A 10,989-nucleotide genomic window follows, 5' to 3' on the forward strand; every position below is an offset into this window, starting at 1 on the left:
TTTAAAAAAGAAGATTGTTCTATGCATTAGGAGACTAAAGACAAATCACAAGTGTTATTTTGTTACTATTCTGTAGAAATGGAGAAAGGTTATGTTAAAAACAGTATGGTCTTATTGAGAGAGAGAGAGATTTGTTATTTGTGGATTTCATTTAACATGTTTCCGTGAATATATAGATATACAAATATTTACTTAAGATTTTCAATATTAAATAAAAAAATACTGGCCTCTTTGTCCAGAGAATGCTAGCTTACTGTACATTTATATACTGTATTAAATGGTAACTTGAATTATACATTCTGATTTAGCTGCTGAGTGTCAATTAACTGTGTTGCTCTGTCTTTATCTACTCCATTTGCTTGTTTAAACAAGAGCGTTGGAGGAAGGTTTTCATACAATCTACTGGATAAATATACGGCTCGATCGACTCAACAGCATGTCAACATGACATCACCACATTCTCCTCCCCATGATTTCGTCCTTCAACGTGTTCCTTTCGTCATGTTGTGCAGAGGGTGTTGAACAACCTACGTCAGTGATCTGACAAAGAGCAAGTCCAACCTCAACCATCACTCATAAAACACTCAACCATTTCAATGAATTCATTGGAATTATCAGCAGAGACAGAGGACGATCTGAGTCTACCCTTATCAGGATCTACTCTTCATCACCTGGAACACCTGTGGTATCAAACCCCACAGACAAGCCTCAGATAATGACCCGAAACTGAATGCTGTACTAGACCAGCTGGAGGATATAAACTCTTCTGTAGCGTTTCTACAGGAGACACACGTTGGACCTGAGGATGTGAAACTCTTAAGGAAAGTGGCTGGTTGGAAATCATTCTTCACTGTATTTAATTCAAAAAGCAAAGGAGTAGCCATACTGATTAAAGATACCATAACAGACTTTGAGTATATCTGCCATGATGAAGACTACGCTGGGGGCTACATTGTACTGTTCTGTCGACTGTATGGTCAACCCTTCACTCTTGTGAATGTCTATAATCACAAAGATGACCGCACAATCCTGAAGAGACTGGGTCAGTATCTTAAAAACACCGCAACCGGAACCTTGGTGGTGGGAGGGGATTTCAACACAGTGTTAGACCCTACAATTGACAGGAGTGGCACGTCAGATAATCATCAGCACAAAGCATTTAGAGGTTATCTTCAAGAATTCACCTCCTCTCTGAAGCTAGTGGACATATGGAGAATACAGAACCCTAATTTAAAAGACTTCACTTACTCTAAAAAGACTAAAACCTCAGAGTCTGGAGAACCTCAGATCACTGAATCTAGGTTAGACATGTTCTTTGTGCCAGAATTCAAATGGACACATATTATTACTCACACACAGCTGTAGAATCCATGATATCTGTGAGGTGGAAGGAAGAAAACGTGTTTCCGATCACAAACCAGTTATTCTGGAGCTCTACCTTCCTGCCAATGCAGACAGTTCCACTCCCTCCACACTAGAATGTAGAAATACAGAGGTTCTGACAATGTTACCGGAGGATCAATACAATGACAGAACAGGAAAAATATCTGGGTCTGAGATAGTAATGGCAATAGAATATCTGACTGGCTCTGGACAACCAACACTTGGTACAAAACCTGACCGGAGAACAACCGAACGCTTAAAGCAGACATATAATAAAGAACACAAAGCTTCAGAAATGACAGCCAATGAAGGGACGATATTTGCTAAAATACTAGAAAGTCGTCTACAAATGTACCTTCAGTTGTCAATCAAAGAGAAGAACCGAGGTGAACCGTCACAGAGTTTGCCTTATCTTGTTACATTGGACATCCCAACAAAGATTAAGAGAAACTTCTTGGAAGAAGCCCTTTTGTCCATAAAGTGTTCTAAACCATCTCCTAAATCACCTGACCCTATTGGATTCACATTTTTAATGGAAGTGCTTTCTCCTGACTTTACCAACTGGTCAGAGTTGCTTCCAATTGCCGATCATACTTTAGTTCCCACAAGTCTTTGTTGTGACAAGATAGGGTTAAAGTATGACTGTCCCCTCACCCAAACTCTACTTGCCTTATGCCTGAAGAATTTACAATACAAGATTAATGATCAAACTAAGATGACCAGTGTGTGGTACTTCAGACGGTGTTGTCTGATACACATGGAAGAAAAGGAATAGCCAACTGTGGCAGCTGTACTCTTTAAATTCAGAGAAGACTCTGGGCTTAGTATTACCACAGATAAAACGATCTCTTTGCCACCGGGCCACAAACCCAGGACAGGGAATTATGGTCAAACCCAGAACCAGTTCTAAAGATCATGTATTATGGTCAAACCCAGAACCAGACCTGAAGATCATGTATTATAGTCAAACCCAGAACCAGACCTGAAGATCATGTATTATAGTCAAACCCAGAACCAGTCCTGAAGATCATGTATTATAGTCAAACCCAGAACCAGACCTGAAGATCATGTATTATAGTCAAACCCAGAACCAGACCTGAAGATCATGTATTATAGTCAAACCCAGAACCAGACCTGAAGATCATGTATTATAGTCAAACCCAGAACCAGACCTGAAGATCATGTATTATGGTCAAACCCAGAACCAGTCCTGAAGATCATGTATTATGGTCAAACCCAGAACCAGACCTGAAGATCATGTATTATAGTCAAACCCAGAACCAGACCTGAAGATCATGTATTATAGTCAAACCCAGAACCAGTCCTGAAGATCATGTATTATAGTCAAACCCAGAACCAGACCCGAAGATCATGTATTATAGTCAAACCCAGAACCAGACCTGAAGATCATGTATTATAGTCAAACCCAGAACCAGACCTGAAGATCATGTATTATGGTCAAACCCAGAACCAGACCTGAAGATCATGTATTATAGTCAAACCCAGAACCAGTCCTAAAGATCATGTATTATGGTCAAACCCAGAACCAGACCTGAAGATCATGTATTATAGTCAAACCCAGAACCAGACCTGAAGATCATGTATTATAGTCAAACCCAGAACCAGTCCTGAAGATCATGTATTATAGTCAAACCCAGAACCAGACCTGAAGATCATGTATTATAGTCAAACCCAGAACCAGACCTGCAGATCATGTATTATAGTCAAACCCAGAACCAGACCTGCAGATCATGTATTATAGTCAAACCCAGAACCAGACCTGAAGATCATGTATTATAGTCAAACCCAGAACCAGACCTGAAGATCATGTATTATAGTCAAACCCAGAACCAGACCTGAAGATCATGTATTATAGTCAAACCCAGAACCAGTCCTAAAGATCATGAATTATGGTCAAACCCAGAACCAGACCTGCAGATCATGTATTATAGTCAAACCCAGAACCAGACCTGAAGATCATGTATTATAGTCAAACCCAGAACCAGACCTGAAGATCATGTATTATGGTCAAACCCAGAACCAGACCTGAAGATCATGTATTATAGTCAAACCCAGAACCAGTCCTAAAGATCATGAATTATGGTCAAACCCAGAACCAGACCTGCAGATCATGTATTATAGTCAAACCCAGAACCAGACCTGAAGATCATGTATTATAGTCAAACCCAGAACCAGACCTGAAGATCATGTATTATAGTCAAACCCAGAACCAGTCCTGAAGATCATGAATTATAGTCAAACCCAGAACCAGACCTGAAGATCATGTATTATAGTCAAACCCAGAACCAGTCCTAAAGATCATGTATTATAGTCAAACCCAGAACCAGACCTGAAGATCATGTATTATGGTCAAACCCAGAACCAGTCCTGAAGATCATGAATTATGGTCAAACCCAGAACCAGTCCTAAAGATCATGTATTATGGTCAAACCCAGAACCAATCCTAAAGATCATGTATTATCTGTGATAGACATCAGGGGCCTGAGGGAACACACTAAATGTATTGGGTGTTATAAAATGTAATGTCATGTAATATTTGTAATGACACCCGTGGTATATCAGACCATATACCATAGGTACAACAAAATATGTATTTTTACTGCTCTAATTACATTGGTAACCAGTTTATAATATCAATAAGGCACCTCGGGTGGTTTGTGGTATATGGCCAGCTAAGGGCTCCGCGTTGCGTCGTGCATAATAACAGCCCTTAGCTGTGGTATATTGGCCATATACCACACCTCCTTGGGCCTTATTGCTTAATCATATATAACAGCATTAATGTTGCTGGACCCAGGAAGAGTAGCTGCTGCCTTGGAAGGAACTAATGGGGATCCATAATAAATACAAATCAGATGAGATTATAAACCATGAAATAAGAGACATTAGCCATCATATCCAGGGATATTGGATGTCTGGGGCTATAATTTAAAACCTACATGAATGTATTTTCAAACATATAGGCCAAAGATAGGCAAAAACGGTTTCTCCAACAGAAATCCCTGATCACGCTTGTAAGTGATGTCATGGCGACATTAGCAAGCTAAGCTCAGGTACAGAAACACGTCATCAGGTCTAATGGTCGTGGCCCAACTGCACAAACATAGGTTATTTAGATGTAAGTGGATACAGTAATATTACTGTATTCATTGTTGTATATCGGTCTTGATAGGAATACAAATAACTACTGAACATATACTGTATGCGCTATGATGTATGAAGGAGTACTCCCAGGAGTATGCAATGTCTTGGTCGTATCGGGGTTCTGCCGACTGTACATCAAATATAAACTCAGATCAATATGCCATTGGTTTTCTCAGGTTACAATGGCCTTTCAAACCACAAGGTCATCTGGAGCGTCAGAGGTCTCACAACGAACATAATCCTGTGCATTGAACATATGTTTGTATTCCATAAATAAAGGTGTGTGTGTGTGTGTGTGTGTGTGTGTATACACTGTCTAAATTTGTCTTGATTATAGAACTTCCTGTAGTAAAACAAAGAAACAAGAAGGAAGACAAATAAACTGCCAAAACCCACATATAGCAAAGATAAGACATTTCAACAGTCTTATTGCAATCATCTTTATTTTGTCATCTCACCTTGTATAAAAGGGCAGTTTGCAGTTCGCTCTTCATAGAAGATGTTTCGTACTTCACTAAAATGTGAAAACAAGAAAAACTACATCTAGGAGCTCCAGCTTTATACAACAAGGTTCCAGACATCAGTGTTTAAACCCCTGGAATAATCATTACATTCCTGAATAACCTGCTTAGACCAGACAAAATATTTAACTGTCAATGAAGCATATTGTTATCCAAATGTGTGTGTAAAGTAATACTACAGACTCATCTCTCTGAGTAAGTGCTTACAGGCATAACTAATAGTCAACATATTTATTTCGGAAAGAAAACATTGTTTTCTAAATGCTGTTACCAAAGACATCAGAATGTGGGAAAAACTGCATCCCCGAATAGCCTGTATTTAATAATGATTAATTATATTGGATTAAGATAAGCAATTTATCAGAATTATGAATTTAATTAAATATACACTCGTTTTTGTGGGATTAAATTAATAAGAATAATTTCAGTTAAATCTCTCACTTTTGAAAATAAAACATGTATATTTGTTAGGTTTGTGATATTTGTAACATGCTTCTACTGTAAATGCAATTTAGTGATATATTACTTTTGTGAATGGAACATGAAATCATATCTAACCAACAGAAAAAAGATATGACAATCAAAATAAAATGTATTCATTTAAATTGCTTTGATAATACAATTGCATTTTTTAATGCTATTTGTTTAATGAAAAAATGTATGTTTTATAACTTATATAAAAATACAGGGGTAACCTGTACTAAGGTGCTTTAGTTATTCTTGATAGCACTATAAACAACAATTGGAGTTAATCTACACCTGTAAACATTTGTATAAAAAAAGTTCAGCCATGTAAAAATGTAAATTTTTTCAGGATGTTTCAAATAATCAAAATGGATGCCAACATTACAGGACCTCTACAAAACATCAATATTTAACTGAAACACCTAAAGCAGAATCTTTACTGCACTAAAACAAAAACCTCTATTCAAACAAACACCAGCTTTAGGCCTCTTCTCAATGATGGAGGTCCTCGCCTGGTTAAGTGCTCAGCAGACAGTCTAAATACTGTACCTGCACACCTGGTTGGTGAGGAGCATCTGTCAATCAGCCGATGTGGTTCGGTGCGTGTGAGGTGAAGTGAGGAAGTACCCTCAGTGTGTTTCCCACAATTCCTTTTGATTGCCTTTTAAGACAAAGGTAAACCACCAGACACAGTCCAGTTAATTCCAGATATGGTCAGATTACTCCCACAGAGTGTCAGGTGTTACAGCCCAGTTGGACCAGTCTAACCAGTATGATCCCAGTAGAGGGCGTAGCAGACCAGTTACAATATTCCAGTTCATCATTCCCAGGGTCCCAATCACACAGCATATCCTGGTTTAGGCAGTGTCGTCACTGGTTAACTTTTTTAATAAAGTTTGGTCAACATTTGGTGTTACTGTGTTTAACAGTTGGTCCCACTTTGGATACAAAAAAAAAAAAGTTTTTCATCTAAAAAACAATGACTTTCAAATCCAATGACGTCAACTCAAAAACATGGAGAGAGAGAGAGACGACACAGATGGAGTCTACAGGATGGAGTCTGCAGGATGGAGTGGATAAAGGTGGGAAATGAAGAATGAGAGCTTTGATGGTAGATTGTCAGTCTGTTTCAGAGAGAGAGACAGAGAGACAGAGAGAGAGACAGAGACAGAAAGAGAGAGAGAGAGAGAGAGACAGAGACAGAGAGAGAGACAGAGAGACAGAGAGAGAGAGAGAGACAGAGACAGAGAGAGAAAAGAGGAGGCCAAGAAGAGAAAGATTAGTGCCACCCCAGAAAAGACAGAGGTGATGTGTTGGAGTGTGTGTAGTTGGAGTGTGTGTAGTGTTGAAGTCTACCCTATTGCAGTCATTTGAGGGTCTGAAATGAAGACTTGGCCTCCCTATGAGGTGTGGATAGTTTAAAGTAGGGACTGAGTGGGTGAGGCAGGCCATCTACAGTGGGCATGGTAGATACTCAGGAGGTCAGCTTGAATAGAGGGATGTTAGATAGAGAGGAAGTTCAAGAGTGGGACAAGGAGGAGGAGGAGAGAAAGAGGAACTGTCCTCATTGAACACACATCACTGTGAAGAGCTGGAGTACCTGAGAGAGAGTCAGAGAATTAGCAGTTCATCAATACCAGTGAACATCCTGTGCATGCTTTGCATACCACACACACACACACACACACACACACACAGAGTGCAGTTGTATCTCACCTTGTTCCTGCTTGTTCTGCTTGGACCCTACGGTTGCTAAGCGAGGGAAAGAAAGGAAGAGAGCAGGACATAAAAATAAAGTTCATTATTCAAGTAATTTTCAAGTTTCCCAAAAACTACAGCCTTGCTTGCATGAAACAAAAAAACAAACAGAAAAATGACTAGGGGAGGGTATTTACCATTACTCACAGCCAAATGCCATGAAAAATTACTACTGACTGCGCAACCCTAAAATATGTCCCCAATGCAAATTTTCTTAAAGGTTGAATGAAAAACAAGCGAAGAATGTGAGTCAGGGGGAAGATAATGTCGAGCTAAGGAGTCAAATTAAATTGATGAAGAATAAGAGAGATAGAGAGATGAGGAATAAGAGAGAGAGAGGTGAGGAATAAGAGAGAGAGAGGTGAGGAATAAGAGAGAGAGAGGTGAGGAATAAGAGAGAGAGAGAGATGAGGAATAAGAGAGATAGAAAGGGAAAAGAGAAAAAGAAAGAATGACAGAGAGAAACAAGAGGACATATGAGAGGAAATGAAAGGGTGGAGGTGGAAAAGACCTGGGAGAAAAACAGACGGAGAAAAGCAGGGAGGGAAGGAAAGATTGTAAGAAGGTCAGGCGGAGAGAGGGAGAGAAAGAGAGACGGAGGAGGGAGGGGTGTTTGTGTCTGGGTGTCACTCCCTCAGCAGGGGGGCTGACTAAAAGGAAATAATGGAGGACTGGAGGGAGTTAGAGAGGGGTGGGATGGGTGCTGGAGGGCAAAGCAAGGTGGAGAGGGGCAAGAGGGCGAGGGAGAGGTGGGAGAGAATGCTACAATACCAGAAAGAGCAAAAAGAAGTAGAAAATTAAGGCTGATAGTGAAGGGAGATAACAAGGGGAAAGGTCTAGGAAGAAAATAGCAGAAAATGTGCAGGAGATCGTTGTAATGAAACTGTTATCCAGTTGACTGTGTTCCTACAATGAATTGTGTACATCAGCAGAACCCTGATGTCTAAGATATGTTTTTCACAAGATGGCTCACTGATCGAATACTTAGCTTGGAGATCATTTTCTGTGTGTGTCTGTGTGTGTGTGTGTGTGTGTTATTAGGGCTTGACTAAGGTATCTATAGGTGTTATATTCTGTTATGTCTATAGTCAGGGTTGTACTACAAGTCAAAGAGGCTTCCATGTTGATGAGGGAGGGGCTTAACAAACCTCTCATATTCTGAAAAAATAACTATGGAAGAGTTAACGAAGCATTAAATTACATGCTGTGATCGGGCCTCTCACTGTGTGTGTGTGTGTGTGTGTGTGTGTGTGTGTGTGTGTGTGTGTGTGCGCACGCGTGTGTGTGGGTGTGTGAGCACTAACGTTAAGCAGAAGAAAATGTGAAAAGGGCATTTTGTGTCCAAAGCATCAAAACTATGAAAGTTACAGAACACATCACTTCTGTTCCTTATTCTGTTTTGTAACATTAGTTAATAATTATAAAACAATAAACTAAAAGTTGCAGGGTTCTATTAATCCAATCTTTCATGTCCACATTGAGTGGATAAAAACAGCTCAAATAAAGCAGAGGTTTTATCAGGTAATTCTCCAAATACAATTAACAGAACATACCAAACTATTTACATCAAAGGCAACAAACAAGTGCATACTCAAAGACTAAATGAATAAATGAAAGAGCATTAACTGATTTTGAAATGTACGCATTGACCTAATGCCTACATCAATAGCTGACTTTAAAATGACTCTGCGTGATTATAACGGTTTAATAATAAACGGAATACTTTACCAAACTATACTGCTGTTTCAAGAAGAACTCTCAAAGTCTGCATAAACAATTAAATGTTGAATCGTCAATGACAAAAAAAAATATATATATATGAGTAAAATAATTGAAAAACAACCTTTTTGGGTGACCCGACCAAAGTCACATAGAAATGTGAGTTACAGATCTGTCATTCTCATTGAAAGCAAGTCTATGAAGCGGTAGATCTGTTCTATGTTCTTATGTTACTTCTTTGAATCTTTAACTTTCTGTTTTGCTGGTTCAAACAGCTGAAAATACAATATTTTTGGTTATGGAAAAGATATTGAATTAGAATTTTAGCAACCAGGAAAGAGGACAGATCACCTTTAACAAAGACTAAAGTACCAACATTCAGCATTTTAACGTGTCCCTCTGTGTGTCCTCTGAATTCTAGGAAGATTTTAACCCACTTAATCCCAACATATCTCCATTTTCACCATCATTGTAAGGCCCTAGTTATTTTGTTGCTTTAACAAAGTCATTTCTTAAGAGTAATATTTAAGTGATTCATTTTAAGGTAAATAAATAAATAAACCTGTCCCTCATTTTAAGGTCAATTCTGTTACGTGAACTGAACTCGTTTTAATATTATAATAAGATGCTGGTGAAACTATTCCTTTTTAAATAGAGATATTGAACATTAATAGTCAAGTCATAGTGTAAAAACAGGTGAGCTGGTTCTACTCCTTCGGCCATTTTCTGGTGTTTGTGGGGGAAAACTGAGCAGGTGGAGCACAACACATCAACCCTGTTACCCAGAGATATACAGGCAAGACACATTTTCACAATTCCATTATTTTGTGAAGCTTACATTCAATTGCCCTTCCCTGTTGTACAGAACAAGCTTGCATCCCCATGTCACAAGGGGATTTATGTCTGATTTCAGATGAAGTGGTCAACCCAGATACTTTATTTGGCCTCTTGAGATATTTAGTTGAACATACGGCAGAATGTTAAAATGATAAATAAAAAGCTTTTTAACTCCTCAAAATGCATCTAAATGATGGAAATACCAAAGTTATTATCTGTGTATTGCTGTTGTATATGATTAGGTAAATTTGTATGAATGACTACATGCGTGCTGTAGATAACTGTTCTGTATTGGTCACGGCCAGCTCTACCCCAAAATGGCTGCCATGGTCGCATGCGTCTCAGGAAAGCACTGCACTGCAGAGAGAGACCCACTGTGTGAGTGTGAGTGGATGTGAGCATGCATGTGTGTCTCCAGACAGAGAACTGCAGAGAGACACCATTCCGTGACTCCACCTCTCCTTCCCCGCGCCGCCATTTTATAAACACAGTGACTAGAGGTAGGAAGCCATCTTCCTGGGCGGAAAACATTCCACACCTGCTCGCCGAAAAAGAGAAATCTAATCACGGTAGGAAGTTGGTCAAAGTTCGTCCTTCAGTGTTGTGCTGGAAGTCGGAGAGAGAGGTAGACGAGCGGTGTGTGTGAGCGAGTGTGTGTGTGTTCGGAAGGGTGGGCAGGGGGCACAAAGTTATTCAGAATAGAAAAAGAAAAAAAAAGTTGAAAAAAAGGTGAAAGACCAGAGAGGGGACGGCAACCTGAAATGACCGCGATGGACTGTTCACAGCAGGGGAGAGAGGGAGGGAGAAGAAGAGGAGAGTAGGAGAAAGAAAGGGAAAATCAATTAGAGAGAGTAGAAGGTCTATAATGGCTTCACACAGCGGGAAAGAGAGAGAAGGAAAGAGAATGAGAGAGGAGGGTGGGGAACAACAGCAGACTTCGTGTTTGGAGAAGTTGTCTTCATTGAAAGGTAAGTAGAGGAAGATAGCGGAAGATTGAGGGGGAAAGGAAGAAAGAAAGGCGGAGCAGCAGGGGGAGCTGTTTCAGCGTGACACCACTCTGGTGATGCGGATTTTGAAGGTTGCGTCTGATGCAACACTGTTCTAGCACAGCAGAATTGGGGAAGGGGGCTTTTTGCCGTGA

General features: G+C 39.7%; 1 protein-coding gene across 1 annotated transcript in view; it reads right to left on the minus strand.

The window, feature by feature from the left end:
• Nucleotides 1-4,947: 4,947 nt before the first annotated feature.
• LOC139379205 (ephrin-A4-like) overlaps nucleotides 4,948-10,989 on the minus strand; it is an 89,590-nt gene continuing 83,548 nt past the window's right edge. The window contains exons 4-5 of the mRNA XM_071122021.1: nucleotides 7,251-7,286; nucleotides 4,948-7,134 (exon numbers count right to left, since the gene is read on the minus strand). Of these exons, the coding sequence (XP_070978122.1) occupies nucleotides 7,037-7,134; nucleotides 7,251-7,286 (134 nt within the window). The 3' untranslated portion in view covers nucleotides 4,948-7,036. The remainder of the gene's footprint in view (nucleotides 7,135-7,250; nucleotides 7,287-10,989) is intronic.

This window comes from Oncorhynchus clarkii, chromosome 2, assembly GCF_045791955.1.
Source record: "Oncorhynchus clarkii lewisi isolate Uvic-CL-2024 chromosome 2, UVic_Ocla_1.0, whole genome shotgun sequence".
Classification (NCBI taxonomy): domain Eukaryota; kingdom Metazoa; phylum Chordata; class Actinopteri; order Salmoniformes; family Salmonidae; genus Oncorhynchus; species Oncorhynchus clarkii.